Source organism: Mugil cephalus, chromosome 13, assembly GCF_022458985.1.
Source record: "Mugil cephalus isolate CIBA_MC_2020 chromosome 13, CIBA_Mcephalus_1.1, whole genome shotgun sequence".
Classification (NCBI taxonomy): domain Eukaryota; kingdom Metazoa; phylum Chordata; class Actinopteri; order Mugiliformes; family Mugilidae; genus Mugil; species Mugil cephalus.
In genome coordinates, this window is record NC_061782.1 from 4400753 (window position 1) to 4421809 (window position 21057).

A 21057-nucleotide genomic window follows, 5' to 3' on the forward strand; every position below is an offset into this window, starting at 1 on the left:
ATTTCCTGCATGCATATAATATAAGAGCAATAACGTAATATAAAACAAAATATACCAACTCGGTGTTTTCTATGTTTCGCTAATAGGTACAAACGGAAATTTACAAATTCAGCGGATATATTTTGAAGGCGCCGTGACTCCTCCATGTTACCGGTGTCGGAACTTGAGCCAAACTAAAACACTAAAATAAATTATTTTTTGTTTGTTTGTTTTGTTTTTGTTTTCAATGATGGCTTGAGTCATTTTTATGTAGTTATTATAATGTTGAAGAACAGGATAATTTTCGTTTTAGTAAGTCATTTGACGCTATAGAAACAGGATGTGACGCAATGGCGACCACCCGTTGCCATGCCAACCTCTCCGTAAAGCGTTCTGTGGGGCTGTGAGAGTAAACAATTTTTAAAGGTAAATTCAGTGTATAATCCAACATTTCTTTGTAACTGGTGGAGATAGAGTAGACTGTAGTAAATTAAACGAAAACACGAGTCAGTCTGGAGGTCAGTGTGTGTATAAAAGATTGTATTATCTGTATTTTGTTTCTTATTTGTGAGTTTTACACTGATTTTTAATGGGGAAGCAATACCAAGTGTATTGTTTCTTTCTCTTTCGTTTTTGCCATTTAAAAAGTCAGAAATAAGCCTGGTGATGAAATTTCAGCTCCCTAGGTTGTTTAAATTCCCTGATCTTAAAACTCTGATTTAGCTAAACCGTAACTTAAAATTAAGTATTCTTCTAATAGATAATCCCACCAGCAAGCAGCACAGACATTGTTCTACATCATGCATCATTGCACATGGTTTTATGCTGCAGCAGATCAAACCTCTCTTACTGGAGGTCATGGGCCCCTGAGTGCACATAGTCACTGTAAAAAATCGTTGTTATAAAACCTCATTTCAGTGGCATAAGACATAGTTCAAAGGCCTTCAGTTCACAGATCTAGTTCTCTCCATGTCAAACCAAGCAACTAAATGTGCAGAATATATTTACATGCAAAAAAAAACAATGCTGCATAGATGAAAACATATTTGGATAATTGCAGGAAAACTCATTCTTTCAGTATTTGTAGGTGAAAAGTAAACTTTCACTCCTTCGTTTCAGTCTGACAGCATTACACCTTCATGTGTCTGCAGTGGAAAGATTGCACCTTGTTCTCCGAGGAGTGTCGGCAGGAAGGAGCAGCTGAACAGGAAATGGAAAAAGTTAACACACTTACAGCCTGTCGCAGGCATCTCACGACGCCGTTAGACACAAAGGAGGGGGAGATGACATTTTAGAGATGGAAGACTGGCTTGATTCGAAGCCCAGATAAACACGATTAAATCACAAAACTTGGCAGCTGTCGTGACTTTTGTGGAAAAGACGTTCTGCTTACAAACTCGTTATTTTTATTTTTAGATTCAATGAAAACACATTAGTTCAAGGGATCTACGGAGAGAACTGCAGCCACAATTTTCAGGTCATGAATATGAGCAAATTCCAACATTCACGCAAAACTCCTGAGAAAATATCAACTGGCCACCAAAAATGTTACTAATATTATTTTTTTTGTTTGCTTGTTTTTTGTTTCTCATTTAGGAATTTTGCATCGCTTGTTTAAACTATGGGCAACAAATACCAAGTACCTTCATTCATTCTCATTTGTTTGCCACTAACATAATCAAAAATAAGCCTTATTGTGACTAAAGAATACGAGAATTGTCTTTTAAGTGAAATTTTGAAATGTGCTCAGCTTCCTAAGTTGTTTAAATTCCCTGGATAAATCCTCCAGACACATACATTGTTTTTGCTCCTATTTTTTGTGGATGGGGTGAAGATGATTGCCGATTTAACTAAGCTATTAAATGTGAAACAGTGGTTGCAAGTTTGTCACCACTGACTTATCAGTAGGTCAGACAGGAAGCTTGAATCACTGTTAGTTGACAGATTTAACAGATTGAGTGTTAGGTGGTGGGCTACACTTTTATAAGCAGGACGGTGTTTATCTTTGTTTTCTCTTAATGGTGTCAGTGTGGTGCGTGAGAATCAGCTTCAAAAGATGGTTCAGGTCATCTTGCATCTGAAAGATAGAAATCTGTGTGTTTGCTGACTCAGAGAAGACAGTAGACGGAGAGGAAAGAACCACAATCTGTTTAGTGTGCAGATGCATGAAGATGGCACAGCAACAAAACATGCATACATGCTTTGCTTCAGTTAAACCAGTGGGTGTCAAATTCATTTTAGTTCAAGGGGGCCAGTTTGATCTTGAGTAAGTCGGACCCGGACCAGAGGACATGATCTTTCTTTTTCTCCACTGACTGAAGAGAAGTACCAGCAAAAAGGACTGGACATCAGCAGATCAGCAGGGAGTTAGAGACGTTTGTCTCAGTGAGGGACAAGAGGACACTGGATAAACACCAGACTATAGGGGGCAGCGGAGGGAGCTCTTTCTCCAACATCCTCATCCAGCTCCACTCCCACAGTCAATGCTACAGGACGTCATTTATACCGAACTCTATCCAGCTGTAAAATAACTCACCTTTCTGTAACAAATAGGTCAATGTTATTACTGAACCTTATTTATCCTTCCTATGTAAAAAAATAAAAATACAGCCCATACATTTGTGAAATATCGCATTAAGAATCACTCTTAGGTCTCCAGGTGCAATTTCTTTTCATACAGTCACGGACAAAATACTAAACAAATCCTAAAACAGCCAATAAAAACTTAAAATTGATTGGTTCCATAAACATACGTACGAAATTTTGAATATTTTTGGCATTTGGTCCCAATGATCCACTGTCTCTTAATAAAAGACACAATTTTTGTTTTTCGCTTTGAACTTATGAAAGTTCTTCACAGACAATAACGACTAAAACATGGAACCTAACGCTGGAAACAACAGTTTATTCATTTTCTGTTTAGTTTTGAACACATTCTCTGTTATTTGTTGACTTTGATACCGACAATGTTGAGAAGTGACGCGTTGAAACTGTTAAGAATTTGGTTTTGTTAGTTTTCCTTGAAAACAATCAACAACAAAAAAATATATATATATAATTTGTATTTGTTTGTGAAGCCTAATGCAGCTACACCCTCTGAAACATAAATATTTCATGAAAATATTTGAGATGTGTAAAATTTGTGTAAAATTTTAAGGGTGTCCAAAAGCTTTTTTCCACCACTGTATATGATATATATTTACTTGTGTCTCTTTGTCTTGTACATTTGTTTATATGCAAATCTTACACTATTTTACTTTATTTTATCAGATATTTACTTATATTTTATTCTGATTTATTTTACTTTATTTTCATTTTTACTTATGGTTTTAGTAGTGTAGTGTTTTTTATGTGAAACTGAGGTGCTGGGACCAAGTCTCCTCCCTCGTGGATGATTAAGTCTAATGCTAACATGGTTATGACGGTAATGCTAATATGCTAAAATGCTTTTGGGGTGTAATGTTTACTTTTTTTAGCCTTAACTTGATTTTCGCGTAGTCGACTTCTGACGTTGTGCATTTTAGACTTTTTAAAAAATATCATAACCACCTACAACAAAGATAAGGCACCAACATATCCAAATATTATCATCACAATAAGTGATTAAACAGCATCAACACGTAGGAAAACTTAAAATAAAAAGACCAGATTTCACGTTACCTTATGAAACACTGGTTATATTTTTTTTTTTTTCTAAAGCCAGAAAAAGTGACAGACGTTACAGTTTCCACATAAAGAGAGTGATGTTCACGTAGTACCACAGTCAGGAAACAGCTCAAACTGTCTCTTCTATGTCTATTTATATCCCTCCAGCTCTGCAGAGCCGTTCTTTGGCCACTGGGGAGCTCAGGTTTCCCTCGAAGAATGATCGATTGACGTCTGACATCCAACTGTTGACAGAAGCGACACACTTTTATGCACTATATACTGTAAAGCCTGTCATGATACAAAACAGCTCCTCTGAAGATAACTTTAAAAAATGATGTATGTACACGTCCAGTCACTTAGGTCCTGGGTTCTCCCGTCAGATCCTACAGGCCGACGCTACCTCCACTCATGGCAGGATGGAGACGGCAAACGGATGCAGCCAAAATGTCCACATCCCTCCTGTCGGTTTATCTTATTTCGTTAATAGGCCGCATTTCGATTGCTTCCTTCATTACAGTTTCTGAGTGCGCAATTCGATTTGGGGCTGAGAGACGAGAGGAGGTTCTGGTATCTCCGTAACCGGGGTTAGTCTGGTTGGTTGAAATCTCCTTCTTCTTTCCAGATGGTTACACCGGCACACTGACGAAGATCTGCACATCAGGGTAAAAACATTTCTGCGTGGCAGAGCTGCTCTGGAGTCAGAAATAAACTCGTTTAATTTAGTTACAGGAATAACACTGCACTAACTAGGGCCCGTGCATTCAAGTTATTGTGCGTTAATTGGACCCATTTCCCCCTGTGAATACTTGTCCATGTCCTGATCACATCTTGTGGATGATGATACAAGGATGTTGGCAATGAGGGCGAAAAAGTTTGACCAATAAACTACTGTTCTGACAACTCGATTTTTTAAACCACCTCCGAATCATTTTGTGCCAGAAACTGAAGCAGACTCTACACTTGGTTCCTGTTTTGTGATATTTTGCTTTGTTCTCCTTTGATATTCTGTCATAACCTGGAGTTCAAGCAAACTTTAGGCCTTTATCCTCCCAATGAAACACATTTATCTCTCATCAGCCCGTCTTGACAAACAAATATTGATGTGATTTGCTTTTAGTGGCCTTTTTTAGACGATATGCAGCTTTAAGGCACTTGTGCATTAGCTTATAAGGATCTGGCTATGTACTAAAAAAAATGCAGTATCTCAGCTTGATAGTAATCACAAATGACAAGTATTAGTGAAATGTCACATCTGGGACCACTTATGTCCCCTTACACAGGTTATAAAGGTTATTTGGCTCCGTATTGATGGATTAATTGTCACGTTTAAATTAATCTACGCTTCCAAAACAGCTCTGCCGCAGAAAAATGTTTGCGTAACTAAAGCTACATTCTGTTGGGCAGAAAGGAAGACGTCCGTCTCTCAGACCTCCAGGAGACTCTGGGGCCGCTCGGGTGCCTGAGGGGAGTCGGGTCGGAGGCGACAGATGGGCTTGTTGCACATGGGGCACACGCTGCGGATCTCTAACCACTTCAGCAGACACCTGAGAAAGAGCAGAAAGAGGAGACGGAGAGTTTGCAAAGTTACGCAGGAGGAGAAGTCTCTGCAAAATAAAGATCATGTATTGAAGAAGACGATGAAGGCCACTGAAAAAAAATGTAGTAAAAGCAAATTCATTGGTCTGACTGTAATCTCAGAATTCTGAGAAAAAAAGATGATTTCTGAGATTCTGAGACTTTTTTCTCAGAATTCTGACTTTAATCACAGACTTCTGAGAAAAAAGTCCCAGAATTCTGAGACAAGAGTCAGACTTCTGAGATTAAAGTCAGAATTCTAAGAAAAAAAGTCAGAATTCTGTAATTTAAGTCGGTCATCTGAGATTAAAGCCAGAATTCTGAGAAAAAAAGCCTCAGAATTCTGAGAAAAAAGTCTCAGAAATCAGACTTTTTTTCTAACAATTCTGAGATGAAAGTCAGAATTATGAGAAAAAAGTCTCAGAATCTCAGAATTCTGACTTTTTTCTCAGAATTCTGAGACTAAAGCCAGAATTATGAGAGAATAGTCAGAATTCTGAGAAAAAAGTCTCAGAATCTCAAAAGTCTGAACTCGGTCAGAAAAATAAATAAATAAATAAATTGCTCTAACTATGATTTTTTTTTTTTTTTTCAGTGGTCCTAATCCAGTGCTGTAGAAATCAACTGGTCTCCTGGGTGGAGTTCATTCACTGATCAATCATTCTTGTCATTTAACCTTGTACTACAGTTTAACTCATCCTTATATTAGGTATTGTGAGTCAGTTTGGGTTCCTACATGTGCTACTGTCTCAGTAAGATTTAATTAATAATTTTGAGAATGATTTCTCAAATGAATAGATGTTACCCTTCAGCTTCTTTATTCAGAAGATACACATTTTTATCTACGACATCAACAAATACTAAATTTATATATTTATATATGCATTTAACTCACGATTGGCCAGATGTTTTTCAAAACTTTGTCTTTTTTTTCCATCTGATATTCACTCTTACTCCACTAGACAGTCTAAAGACATTCATTCCCTTCATGTCGGTATCGTCCTTAGCTCAACATTCACCGCGTTCTAGACGACCATCTCTTTGTAATCTGCCAGCATCTCTCAAAGCTTCACTGGTAATCCTCAAAGACCACATGAAAAAGTACTGAATCACTCATCTTTAGCCTGGTGTTATCATTTCTTATCACTTTTCTGTTTGGCTATTTATTTGTTTGTTCACTGCCAGTGTGAGTCTCATTTTTCTTTTGATGTTTTGATAGTGGAGGTTCTTTGATGAACCTTCAGTGGCACATTTCTTCTTTCCTATTTTAACATGTATGCAAATAAACATAATTAAACTAAAACGAAAGAGAAGCTGGCAGATCGAGTCCGGGAAGAAACGCAGGATATTTACACAGCGCACACATGCTCTGGATATAGAATGTAAATGTTGGAAACCTGTCTTGAAGCCGCCGGGGTCACGCCTTTGCTGCAGGGTGGAAGTGATCGTGTTCAAACATGCAGGGACACAAGTTCACAAATCTTTTTTTTTTTTTTTTTCTGTAGAAACATGATGGATATTCCCCTGTAACGTAATTCTCCGAATACTTGAGACATCTGCTGAAAGGCAGGATCTCGGTATAAATTGGAATTTGCAGCAGATTTGCAGTCATCTCTTTGAACTGGTTGGTCGAGATTTTTTGAACGAGACGTCTTTTGCGCGTCGTTGAGAAATCAAGGCCAGAATAATATTTTTTTTAGGTGGAGCTCGATTTGCTAACTGAATAACTGAACCTTAAAAGCTTCCAGCACATGAGTCAATAAAACAAACAGAGAAATGGATCACGGCAGGATGTTTTTCAGCTCTGTTGTGCACGCTAACAATTATTATATTATATTATTAGACTGTAAAGTATTCAAATATTATCGATCTATTAAGACCAGATGGGATCAAATAAATCTGTACTTCCTCCCACTTCTTTTTCGAATATGTAGAATAGGTTTATTTCAGTTTATGCTTACTTTCATTTTCATGTTGTGCTATTTAGGTTCATTATGTCCCTTGGTGTGTGTGTAAGTGTGGAGCCGGATGAAAGGTTGTTAACTTACTTCTTGTGAAAAGCGTGGGAACATGGACACACTCCCAGCTCGTCCTTGGTGCGAAACTCCTCTAAACACACCGCACACGTTTGCTAAAAAGAGGAAATGATGAGAGTTAGCTCAGAGCTGAAATGCCCAGTACATTCAATCATAACTCCTTAATTCAGCCAGTGTAGCGCAGCTACAGAGTGTCACAGCCATTAGGAGACAATTCAAAAGGAAGCATCATTGGGCTGGTGTATATACCAGACTTTTACCTTCTTCTCCAAAGAATAAACTTCTGCCAAATTAGTTAGTTTGTTTTTACAGATCCTTATCCTGTTCTGTAAAGACTTTACTTTATTGTTTTTAGTTTTTTTTTTTCCTGGATCTGATTATAGTCACAGAATTTGGATTAAAAAAGTCATGAAATAAACATTTTATAACTACATCCAGTCTTAATTATCTCAGATATTTTAAATATCTTGTATAGTTTCTTACATATAGTCATATATTGTCTTTAAATCCATATTTATTGCACTACATACATACATATTTAGTACACCGTACATCTTTGAACATGAAAATTATGTCCTCACTCATGGACATGGGGATTATTTCACTCGATATTATAATAAAATCACCAATATGTGACAAAATATGTTAATTTCCATGTCTGTACGTTGCCGTGCAAAAGCTGAATTGCAAATTACGAAGTACCGAGGTCCTCAATCGAGTATTTGCTAGTTAAAAAAGTTATAGCTCGTTACTATTGATAGAATTTGTGTGTCATATCAAACTAGAGAAGTTATTAGACATAAATAAACAAGTTTCAACTGTAAAATTTGATGAGGTTTTGAGCCTTGTTTTTTTGTTTTTGTTTTTTCATATTACAAAACAACTTACGTGGGTTTATTGCTCTGGTAGCTAAGACAGCCATAAAGGTTCATAGTAATATTATTCCACTATTATTCCACTTAGCATTTTGAAAACAAATACCTGCAGTAGAATAAAGTAATAAGATATTTAGTGAATAAATACCAGAATAAGTGCTAAAGCCTGTTTCTGATATGCCTGTATAACACTTAAAAACGTCGTAATTAACTCGTGATTAGCTTCATTGCTAATCACGAGAGGTTAGAACATTTTATTTCTTTTTATTTAATGGTTCCACAGTCTTATTTATAATGTAAACTGCTTTTTATTTGCTTTATTATAACTTGAAACAACACATTATGATTTCCACATATTTTGGTCATCTGTTCATTTTTTTTTATTTATTTTTTTTTTTTTGATAAATGTTTATTCCATCAAAGCATATTCAACTTACTCCGAGGAGGCTCAGCTTCTTCCCTGCACCTTTTAAAACAACCTGTTGAGGAGAATAAATGTGGGAAATGTAGTTTACTGCATAAAAAAAAGATTTCAAAAAATGCAAATGAAGATTGTTAAAAGTGAAAACATTACCTCATTGTATCCATACTGCTCTCTTGCTCCTTGTTTTCTCAGCCTGTGGAACGCAAACAAAGTTATCGTGCAGCCATTTGGAGTCATAATAAGTGTCCTGGTCCCGTATCTGTCTGCATCAGGACATGTCCTGCCACGCTTATATGAATCAGCTGGGACACTCAGGCAGTCCTGGAATTCATACAATGCCAAGTACAAGTAACAGCCTGTGCCTCTGCTCTCACACTGAGCAGAACTGTAACACTGGCGGGGGTTTGCAGAAATTCAGCTTCATCCAACTGCTGAAAGACTAAATAGTGCCCATTTAACCATTATTTGGTTAAAATAAATCTGTTTATCATGGAATACTGAAAAGTCGTAAATCTAAACTCAGCTATTTAGAATGTTTTTTTGTTGTTTTATCGCTTTTATTATTTATCATACTTTTACTCATTTACTTATTTCTTGTGATCAAATATTCTTATTGACGTTTTCTTTTTTATATAGGGTATGAACTGACGTCACTTCCGCCTGGGGCCACGCCCCCCTGAGTGAAATGTATTATTAAATACAGCGAGACCGGGAGAAATGTGGATTATCAGATCAAATTAAGGACAAATTGGACTCGACAATGATCCATTCGACCCAATATGGATTTGGAAAAAGTGGATTAGCCTGAGTTTCAGTTAGTTTCAGTGAGTTTTAGGTCATTTCAGTCACGATAAATGTAGCTAAATAAAAGATGCTAATGCTAAGAGCTTTACTGGGAAGTAACGTTAGCCATAGCAAATATTCGTAACCATGGAGACGTCCGCTTGCTGTGACGTCACGTGCATACTCGCCCTATACAGCGAGATAAACAGTCCACAGCCACTCAGGTAAGCTATGACAAAATATATTAATTTAAATCATCTTGCAATTCATTTTTTATGTTTTTTGTTTGTTTGTTTGTTTGTTTCGCATTATGGATCCAGGCTGTAGAAATTTGGTTGAGCTGTACTTTTAATTCTTGTAATGACCCCTTGTAAAGCACTTTAGTTCACCTGTGGGTTGTTGTAAAGTGCTATTAAATAAATAAAGTACATTTACATTTACAGTTATGTTAGAAATGTCCTTTCACCCTTTATAGGCCACTCATTGATTTCAAAAAGAAAAACAAGATGAATGAATTTACCACATATGACTCCATAAGAGGCAAAGAAATGTAAACATGTATTTTGGGGCATTAGAATATAAGAGCTGATTCAGGCACTTGTCAACATTTTCACATTAGACAATATTAGGCCACTTCTTCTTGTTCATGGTACCTGGTAATAACTCAGTTCTGCTCAGTGTTAATGCAGAGGTGGACCTTGCAGACCACACTTGACCCTGATTATGGTTCCTTACACCATAAAGGGTTAAAAAAATAAAACAAAAAACACCTCTGTCTCCTCTGTCAGCAAAACGTTAACATCCACGTAGATGCATAAAAACACAGCCTTCCTTTCAGTTCTTTAGCAGAACTGATCAAATCAAAATCCACATTCATTTCACTCGACTCAACCTTCTCTAATGCTCCTCGATCCATGACCCAGCTAAGCTTTTACGTAACGTTTTCTCACGGCGCGTTAATGCCTCGTCAAATATTTGGCCGACAGTTCACCTGACAAAACATAAACCACTTCTGCGCGGCGTCGAACAGACAGGTTTTTCCTGAAATCCAGAAAAGAAAGCTGACAGCAGCGCGCTGACCTGACCTCAGTCTGTCTGCAGTCGCCTTAAGCAGCGTACGCCTTGTGATTTGTCAAGCGAAAAACAACACATCATGTACAATATGGGCGTGTAATTAGATGACGGCCTCAGGCGTTGGTAGCTCATGAAAATATTTAGAAACTCTCAGCGTTTATAGAAGATTTATTAGCCGATTAGCTTTGCGCATGTGAAACTAGCCTATAATACAAGTATATGTGATCTTATAATTATCTTATAACTGTAATAATATTACAATTACAATCAGGTTTTAAATAGAAATAGAGAATTCTACAGTTACAAGCTTATTATATAACATGTTCAAAAAAAGGAGGAATTTTGCTTGAGGGGAGGCAAAGGCTGCTTACGTCGCACAGTTTGACACACGGCTGCGTCTCACCTGAACAGGTAGCAGCAGAACAGGAGGCTGAGCATGAGGACGAAGAGGCCGATGCCCAGGATGATGATGTAGACGTTGAGGGGCAGGTGGAAGAGCATCGGCTCGGACGTCATCTTGCAGTGAGGCTCGGAGTCCCGCGATCGAAGGTCACACAAACACCCTGAGAGGACGGGAAATAAACTGTTTTAAGTTTGCGTGTGCATGAAGTACACATGGTATAGTACCACTCCACACAACAGTAACGCTTTTACAACTTCCCTCAACGTTTTTCTCAACAAATTAAGTTGTATATCTTAGTCCACACCTCAAACATCCAATTACCTGCACCTGCATATATAGATACACACAATCTCCCCTTAACCCGCTCAAAATAGACTTTAGATCTTCTCTGAGGTGTGGTCTCGTTAGTGAAAGTCTCTCTGTGTTGGGAGAAACTGATTATGCTCCTGCAGAGATCTTCCGGGCCAGTCGAAACATTTTGTTGGCCACATGTGGTGATGGAGAGAAGAGATAACTGGTTGTAAAGACGAGCTGATTGCATGAAGAGGTATTTTTGTTTTTACTCTGTTTTGCCTGAAACACGTCCCATAATGCCTCTTGCTGGTAAAAGGTTGGATCCTCTTTTTTACTTCAGAACTGAATTAATTCTTTGTGGCATATTTTCAACGAGATGTTGCGCACTTTCCTCAGAGATTTTGATCCATTTTCAGACCATTCTCTGTTAAACCATAGAGATGGTTGTGTGTGAAAATCCCAGTAGATCAGCAGTTTCTGAAATACTCTACAACCAGACCACGTTCAAAGTCACTTAAATCCTCTTTCTTCCTCATTCTGATGCTCGGTTTGAACTTCACCAAGTTGTCTTGATCACCTCTACATGAATAAATGCATTGAATTCCAGCTATGTGATTGGCTGATTAGCTGTTTGTGTTAACAAGCAAATGAACATGTGTATCTAATAAAGTGGGGAATGAGTGTATGTATATAATAGCCTCACAAATTCCCTCTGGATAAAAAAAGTATCTTATCAAACCTCATCTAATTTAGCTGTGATAGGTTAAGTGTGAGGTTTGGTCCAGTTTTTGGAATAGTAGAGGAACATAGATCGGGATGAATGTGGCTAAAGTCTCCAGGGAAAAAGAAGAAAAAGAGAACTTGTGTATATGTTGATCAGATATATTTTAAATTTAAATCCTGAAATATCCATTCAATATGCATTAACACTAACCAACAATAATCTTTTGTGCAAACAGATCATAGCTCAGTTCACTAAAAGGTGATGACGCACGATATCCATCACTTCAACATGAGATATAAATTTCATGAAAGTCTCGGCACAAAGAACAAGGCTCTGAACGCTGGATAAAACCGCCGGTAATAATTCAAATGCACATTCATGCTTCTACACGTAAAAACGCTGCATTGAAACGCGAAGCACAATAAACAAAGCCACGCTATGACCGTGCGTAAAGGATAAAGCCGACATTATGTAGGGTTGGGAATGCAGGCAGATTTAACAGAGGAAGAATGCGTATGCTGCGTCTGCACTCGCTGTTGTTCGCAGCGAATAGTTTGCACATTTTATAGCGACGTGGGAGGGAGTCTGTGTTTTTTTTTAATGTCTTTGTGAGCAGAAAAGCTCCTCATCCTCATCCATCTCGGCTCCGTTTGAGCATCTTTAAAGCATCATTTCCTCTCATCACAGACACTTGGAAGACGTTTTCTGATGTAAAGGGACTCGCTGGTGAACATATGGAGCATTCACGTTCACGGGACAGTTTGACATTTCTGCACCAATATTTACAGCCCCTGGATCAGCTCCATCACGTGCCCCGCGGGGCTTTCACAACAAGCCCCCGCCGTACGTCGCCCTCCCTGCCTTGACGAGCCCATACTTAGAAAATTTTCCACTTCCCTGCAGTGGAGAGGATGTGGGGTTAAATTTAAGGAGTATCTGCATAACTTGCAAGGCCTGGCTGGCACACATACCCCACACGCCGCTGCTGCTGCTGCGAAAGCCTCTTGTTTCCAACTGCAACGTAACACCGCTTCAGCTGCATGGAGGTTTTTTTTTTTTTTTTAAACTTGGGTGAAAGTTGAGATATGAGTGCATGGTTACTTTTTCTCTCTAGTATGCGTTCGCCATCCTGTGAAATCCACACTGCGAAGTAAACAAAGTGTCCCACTTGCTTTTTTGACCCACGTCTCTGGTGTCTCAGCTTGTGCAGAAAAAAAAAAAGTGTTTTCACCCCGAGGGGGTTTCGAACCTGGCACTTTTCATTCCACACAAACGCACGTCAACCTCGCACTGCGGCAATTAACTCTTTTCTTGAGGTGAAGAGCAGCAACTCGGAGGCGCTGGCGTTGGCGGCCTCGTGGTTCAGAAGTCGTTCTCTAATGGACAAGGTGGGGGAGTTTGGAGGGAGGGTTTGGTGAAGGAAGAAGAGGCGGCTGTAATCTTAGCACGATGTTAGTAAATCATTGATAGTGGAGCACTGGAGGGTTGGCCATTTGGCCGGGGGACAGGATTGAACGGGAGGAGCTTTAATGGGAAAAAACGGTCGAGTCCTGAAATGGAAGATTTTGGTCTAATGTTTGATATGTCAGTGATAAGAGTCATTTATATTTACTTCTATTTCTATTTCTTGTGGATTTGTACATATGCAAATCTTGTAAACTTAAGTGTGCACTACTGTATTTTATATTTTTTTTAATTATATCAATAATAATCATTTATATTTATTTTATTTTATTTTATTTTAACATTTATTTGATTTTAATTTTACACTTATTTTTCTTTGTTTATTTTATTTTATAATATTAATAATAATCATTTTTTTTATTTTTGCATTTATTTTATTTCATTTTTATATTTTACAATTTTATATTTATTTTTTTATTTTTATATATTTTTGTATTTATTTAATTTTTATAATAATTTATTTTTATTTTTATTTATATTTGTTAGCTTACAACTGTCTTACACCAAGACAGTTTTTTTTTTTTTTTATGTGCAACTGAGCTCCCGTGACCAAACAATTTCTCTTGTGGTTCAGTAAAGTCTAAATCAGAGCAGGTAGAAACAACAGCAAATTATAAATCGCTTGCAGGAAAACATATTTAGCATCATCCAATCCAAAGCAGTTGGATGCAACAAACTAAATGCAACAGTTTTATGAGATGAAGCTGAATATATTAGAGAAACCATGCAGCTGAAAACCCAGTTTTGTGAAGTGTCACGCATGGAGATGTGTTTCACAGTTGTGTTTGTGCAGTGCATTAGGAGCCGGATGTGTCTAATTGACCATTAGTCATTCATCCAACTCTAATTTGATATTATTAGGGTTGAACATTCTGTTATATTTGGGTCATATTCACCTATAGTTGTGTTGTGTATTAATTTGGCTTTGAACTTGGTTTAAATGTGTGGTGTGCACATACAAAACACTTAACACACACAGGTGAAGCCGGTGTAGCTGGTTCATATTTACCTTCGCACCATTTGACAGGATACATGAAATGAGCAGATGCTCGTGTGGCAGGACGTCCTTGTTATTATAATAACCGAAAGTCTGCGTCCGACAACTTCTCCGGGGGTTGTTTTGTGGAAGTCTCTCTCTCTCCGTGTGGCCGCCGCCTCACAGCTCCAGATTGTGTTACCTCGACAGTTGTTGAGTGCAGATGTGCGGCGAGTTAAAGGAGTCAGGACATCTGATTAGCGGTTCCCGGTTCCTCCTGGAGGAGACGTCAAGCCAAACAAGAGGCTGCTTATTCGCCCGTGAACGATGTGTCGGTATGATCCAGATTCAAACAGCTGGATGTTTTAACGGAGGTAGAAGTGTCGGTGTAGTTCTACCTCTCAGTGCATGACACAGAAACACAAAGGAAGACGCTGACGTCTCTGATGAGACGAGGAAATGTGCTCCAGGTCCAGCTTTTTTTTGGTGCTTTGTCTCCGCTTCAAAACATTGTCACAAGGCTCCGTCCCTCCTCCTCCTCCTCCTCCTCCTCCTGCTGCTGCTGCTGCTGCTTCTCACTCTCTCTTTCTTAGATGTCCATGTCGCTCTGATCCTCTCTGGCCGGGAAAAACCCGGCGTTGCCAATTATGGAGAGACAAAGGGAGAGGACATGGATGGGTTCCCCCTCCAGCAAACACAACCAGGCAGCCCCGGGCCAGACACCCAGCCTTTCACCGCTCCCGTGGAAAGTAGCAGCTCCTCATCTCCTCCTCATCTCCTCCTCCTTCCTCCTCCTCCTCCTCCGAACAGGGAGGTATGTAACACAGGAAGACAAACGTGGCCGTTGTTAATGGAGACTCCCCTCTCCCTCTCTCTCTCTCCCTCTCGTCTGGCTGTGTTTCCTCTCTTCTCCACTTCTTCTTCTTCTCGTCCACGGCAGCTCTGAGTTTGTAAACAGATCCCTGCTCATGTGATTCGCTGCCTGCATCACAGCTCTGCTTTCACCGCCCCCTCTTTCCTCCCTCCCTCCCTCCCTTCTCGCTCGCCTGCATGCCCTCCTTTCACCCTTCACCCTCCCCTTTCTCTCTCTCTCTCTTTCTCTCTCTCATCACCTTCTTCCTTTGCAGCTGCAGCCTGTTATTGAGGTGGCTGCAGAGAGGATGGCAGATCCTAGTCTGATTGATTACATGCCATTAGTTTGAGCTCTCTTTGTTTTATACCTGGATCATAACCCGACTTTTAAAATAAAACCGTGTCCACCTCGGCTGGACTGGACCGGACAGATGTTAAGACGGAGAGAAGTCAAACCAGACGGGCAGAGAAAGATGAGGAGCTACTACTATATGGGTCAATATATATAATTGTGGGACTTTTAACAGAGTTGACAGGCGTCATTTTGTCTGTTTTCAGGCCTAAAATCAACATGGCCGCCTACAACCAATCACCACGCGGTGATTTTACAGAAAGATTCTTCCAAATATTATAGTTACAAATGTATTTATTCATAAATACGTCGTAGTAACACTGCTGACATGTGATAGATCCACACATTACTTTATATTAAATAACTAATAAAGAGGAGGAAGAACAAACCTCAGAGCAGCTCATGTGATTTGGATTTAACTGGGATGTCATGTGTTTGTACACAGATACAGTTTGTTATTTTGCATATAAAATTTCATATATTGTCCAAAAAAATAAATATCTGTCAAGATTATCTCAACTTAACATTTACATTTTATTGATATCCAGTCATTTTTTATTAATTATTTGTTTCCATAATAAATAATTACACATTTTGTAAAGATATGATCATAATGAACATAAAAAAACATGAGTTTTTTAGCTTTTAATAAAAAAATATGCAAGATATATCCCATGGACTTCAAAGGTCCCTCTATAATATATTGACCTTGCTATTGATGAACAGATGGACGGATGCAATTACATGTAAATACACAAACTATGAGCCGGTTTCCCTCCCTCTGGGGAAGCGCTGCAGAGAAATCAAAGCTCCGCACTCATAAACAGTTTCTATCCAAAAGTAATAAGTGAGATAAATGCTTATTGACTCCGGGCCGTTTATTCTCACCACCGATCGATGCTGGACACTGGCACCGAACCCATTAAACACACAATCTACCTCACTTTAAATAACACACACCATCTTTAGACAATTAAATGTTCTGCCTTTGGACGTAGCTCCCACCTAGACCAGACCAGACCAGACCCCCCCACCTCATAGTAGTGACACTCCTTAAAGGCAGCATGATGCAGCCTGACACAATAACTGTTTAGGAACAACTTAAAAAAAAACATGAAGAACAGCACAAGGTCTAAAATTCACTACATCCCAAACTGATCAGGTATGTTTTGATCCCCTCCACTCAACCCATAGAAGGAAGGTGGTCATAATGTTATGCCTGATGTGTATGTACTCATATATTATTGTGTTTCTCATATCTGGACCTTTACTGTGACTTTTAGAGACTTCTCATCTGACCAAAGGACTGGAGCCAAAGGGGCGAGAGGTCAAATAAACTAATACTAAACTAATAATGATGCACCAGAAAAACGGCCTAATCTTCCACCAGCCAGTTTATTTAATAATTTCCTGTTATTAGACGGGAAATACTCTCAATACAGAACATCAGAGTCTATAACTTATTCTCTGTTAATAAATCTGAAATTAAAATATAAGTAAAAGAACTGAGGTTATAACGAAAACCAGACACGTGCTCCGTAGGCAAAATGTTAAGTAGAAGTTTTATTCATGATTTCTTTACTTATTAACGACACCTTTTTTAATATAGTTTGAAGTTCATCATAGAAGTGAATAACCACAACTTTATTAACTTTATTAACTAAAAAAAAAGACAAAGAACAGAGAATTCAATGTGTGTGGCAGGAAAACAATGTTGTGCAGTGAAAGGAAAAATATCAACATAACTATTCCACTAACACCAGAGTCATGTATATTAGAAGAACTTCCTCTTGTTGTGCATGATCACAAAGAAAATAATTATAAACAACTGGATCTGTTCAAAAGATCCATCAGAGAAGAAATGGTGATGATGAATGTAAAAAAAAAAAAGGCCTTCAGGTTGGAAATTAGCTAAAGTCATCATGATGTTCATATTATACATCATTTATTTTACTTCATCTTCCTTTAGATGTTGCACATGATGTTTGCTGCTATTAGTATTTACAACAAAAGCATAAGAAAACTGAAGAGGATTCAGTGTGTGTGGCAAGAAAACAAGTTCACACAGTCGTTTATTTACTAACTTCATTAGACCGATGCATATTTTATTTAATGTCTTTTTTCCTCTACACACTTAGAAGGTAGGAGGTGAAAACTTATTTCTTCTACAGCGTCTAAGCGACCGTCCAGAACACAAACAGCTGCAGAGGATGAATGAATGAACTGTATTTACGTGGTATAATTACCTTTTTATCTGGTAACGCCTTCCTGTGCTGCTATTAAACTGATTGTTGTGGGATTTTGCTCCATCGCAGCAGCTTCTGAGAATTTGCTTTCATCTCGTTTCAAACATTTACATCCACTGCATTTCTTTTATTCACTGATCATCTCCACAATACTGAGCTGTTGTTACTGAGCTCTTTACCTTCGTCACAGCGCGATCGCTGTCATTTACCTCGTTACTCTGAACTGTAGCTTCTTATGTGAGTTTGTTGAACAGGTTTGGTTCATTCTGATGCTCGTTTCTTATTCTAGTTTGAGAAAATAATGTAATAGACCCTGTGTCCCATTCAGATATCGTCACATCGTGCATTAGTCTGACTGACTGAGACGTTCTGGTCTGTTCGCTAGTAAAAATTCTGCAAGAAGCATCATCAAGAATGAAACACAAACAACTTTTAATTCATGTTTTGTAAAACTGTCTCTAATAAAGTCGCAATCCTCTGCATTAAACTCTTAAAGCAGCTCTACTTTCGGTTACTTTTCCTCAAATATCATGAAGTCTCATGTAATCTTGATGATAGAAATGAAAATTAAGACACTTTTACAATTTTTAAAACCCTCACATGAGAGTATAGTAGCATGTAGTAGTGTCTCCTTTCAGTAATCTGACAGCGCCCCCTAGAGGAAGGTAAAGTAACCAGCAGTGTCAAAATTCAGCAAAAGTAAATGTTTAAAACAGTTTTTAACATTTTAATCAATGATACTGTTTGACTGCATGGGAACCACTTTTCTTTTTTATTCTTTTTTAAGGAGGTTTGATGGTGTAGGTTTTACTATGATTAACCACAAACACAAAAAAGTCTATTTGTCAAAAGAAAAAAGCGACATTTGGAACTTGAAATGAAGCAAGAAAGTAAAAATCCCTGTTTTTAACTCTCACTTAAAATCACAGATATAAAAAGAAAGACAAACACTGAGTTGGCTCCTGAATTAACAGGGCGTCAAACTTATTTTAGTTTGGAGAACACATACAGCTCAGTTAATCTCAACATTTTAATCTCAAGTGGGCTTCACCAGTAAGATAGTAACATAATAACCTATAAATAACGACAGTCCAGACCTTTTCCATTTGTTTGTTTGAATAAGTAAATTGGAAGAATGTTTACATTATGAAATATAAGTGTAATTTGGGTAAATTGATGTTGGTTGTTTAGTCCTGGTCTAGTCTATTTCTGAAACAGTGGATAAATTAGAGATATTAGTTATTTTCTATGTTTTCTACGTCATTTTGGTACCAGATCAGACCTTCTGCTTTCAGCCCCCGGACCGTATGTTTGACACATGGGCTCTAAAAACATGCTTGTTAGTTTAAGTGGTGATTCTAAAAATCGGCCAGTGATAGACTCCCTTCCTGTCCAGGAAACATGAGAATAGAGGATGTTAAGTAGGTACAGTAATAGAAAATAAATAAGTCGGTGAACTGGAACAACACTTATCAAAGGTCATGTTTAGTTTAGTCATTTGAAAAGCAGAAAATAGTGCAGCAAAGAATATTTCCCCCCTGAAATGTAGAGTTATGAAGTATGAAGGAGCAGAAAATGAAAAAAAATCAAATATTAATATTTTCACTGTACAGCACTTTTGTGTTTATTTAAATTGTGCTTTATAAATACATTTGATTATATTGGAATACTAATAATAATTATGTACTTAAACTTGAGTAAATATCCAGATCAAATGCCCATTAAAGATAAATATTAATTACAGAAACTGTCACTAGAATAATTAACACAGAGGTTCACATCTGAAGAATAAATCTATGGATGAATCTCAGGAAATGGAAGGATTAGACAGATAGATACCATCCACTACCATCTCTTAAAAGCTCCTGCAGGTGACATGACTCTGTGTTGTAGTTGAAGTCTGAGGTGTAAATAGGACGTGACCCTCTCAGCATCATTCCTGTCCAGATGTGAAATAGTCCAATTAAATGGAGCAGGTAGAGGATGTAACGCATTGGGTCCAGTGAAATCAAAACACTTATGAGCAATGAGAAATACTGATTTAAATCACAATTACAATTTCACATAAAGCATATTAACCCTTATATTGTGTCAGGATCCAATCTGACCCGTTTGAAAGGTAAAATGTGTAAAAAGATCCTTTTTTTCTTCATGATATCCTCAAGAACAGCTATTGTAACACAACTGAAGAATCATCTGTGGTGTTATAGGTTATTTAATCCAGTGTTTACATGAATATGAATGGATAACAAGTTATAGATATGAGGGTGTTTTTGTTTTTGATAATTTTGTGCAGCTTTCCACCACATTATAAGGTTTAAGTCATTCATATGCGTATATAGTGGGACTTGCAGTGTTTCATTTCTCCAGCAGGCGGCGCTCCCGGATCAAACATCAGACTTGGTTTCAACGCTGGTTCTGCAGAAGATGGCGCTGTTATTTGTTTATATAATGTCCTGACCACACAGACAGCACTGACTGGAGCAGCAGGCTTATCAAAAGGCAATAAAGTGTCCTCATCCCACGTTAACAGATACGAACTCCTGTACAGATCATATAAAGCAGATGAAACGATATGAGGTCAAAAACATTCCCGGGAGCCTGATTCATAACTGACATGTTGACTTGTCTCTGTCACATCAGCATTGTTGCGCAATACCACCCATGTAAAAAAAAAAATGTCCCGCTTTCATTTCTCTTTTTCCCAGACACGAGCGGCCGGTGCCAAGGATTTTCAGGTGGCAGCAGCAGCAGCGCGACAAATTACAAATTTTGTTTGTTTTGTTTTCGTTTTTAGTCGATTGCCACACAGGAGGTCAGCCCCCTAGTGTGGTGCAATGATAATATATGTAAATGGACTGGCCCCAACCAGACGGAACAAGATTTAACCAGCCTGCGCCTGACTGAGGTTGCTTACCTTCCAAACTTCACACACGTTTGACAACAAATTCCTGCGCTGCACTAAGTCAGGCCGGTTGTGTGTGTGTGTGTGTGTGTGTGTGTGTGTGTGTGAGTGGACAGCGAGGGCCTGCAGGCAGCAAACAGAACTACTCTCTGAATGAAATTACATGAATTATCGTAGTACTACATCTATTTTTAACTCCATCGGACTGACGTGCACTTTTAAGTGTGGCCTACTTCGAGTGGGGAAAGAATAAGTAAAACCCAGCTCTGATTGTATGTTTTGCTTTGTGGAAAATCATTTTTTCATCAAACAACTTCATTCACTACATTTTTTTTAATATTATTTGACAGCAAGTGAAGGCAAACACACAAACTTGTGCAGAGTTTTGTTTGAAAAGTCATCTTTGCATGCTTATTTTTACTTGTAACAGTAAAAAATAACAAATAT

At 38.1% G+C, this 21057-nt stretch overlaps 1 protein-coding gene and 1 long non-coding RNA gene across 2 annotated transcripts; one reads left to right on the top strand and one right to left on the bottom strand.

Annotated features, from left to right (window-relative positions):
• Positions 1-349: 349 nt before the first annotated feature.
• Positions 350-3615, top strand: LOC125018966. The gene is made up of 2 exons (XR_007114008.1): positions 350-405; positions 1099-3615. It is a non-coding gene; the product is annotated as an uncharacterized LOC125018966 (long non-coding RNA).
• On the bottom strand, positions 2112-15202 carry LOC125018965 (RING finger protein 122-like). The gene is made up of 6 exons (XM_047603433.1): positions 14289-15202; positions 10798-10957; positions 8688-8730; positions 8551-8592; positions 7251-7333; positions 2112-5171 (listed from the first exon to the last, which is right to left on the bottom strand). Exons 1-6 carry the CDS (start codon positions 14311-14313, stop codon positions 5051-5053), a joined length of 474 nt encoding a protein of 157 aa, XP_047459389.1. The 5' UTR covers positions 14314-15202; the 3' UTR covers positions 2112-5050.
• Between the last annotated feature and the right edge of the window lie 5855 nt (positions 15203-21057).

What these genes read in the sequence shown, in the direction of transcription:
- LOC125018965 (XM_047603433.1), bottom strand. Translation starts at nt 14,313, where the DNA reads ATGTATCCTGTCAAATGGTGCGAAG. An exon ending in TCCTGTCAAATGGTGCGAAG is followed by an intron (nt 10,958 to 14,288) that starts GTAAATATGAAC and finishes CCGTCCTCTCAG; the next exon opens with GGTGTTTGTGTGACCTTCGA. An exon ending in AGAAGCTGAGCCTCCTCGGA is followed by an intron (nt 7,334 to 8,550) that starts GTAAGTTGAATA and finishes TCCTCTTTTTAG; the next exon opens with CAAACGTGTGCGGTGTGTTT.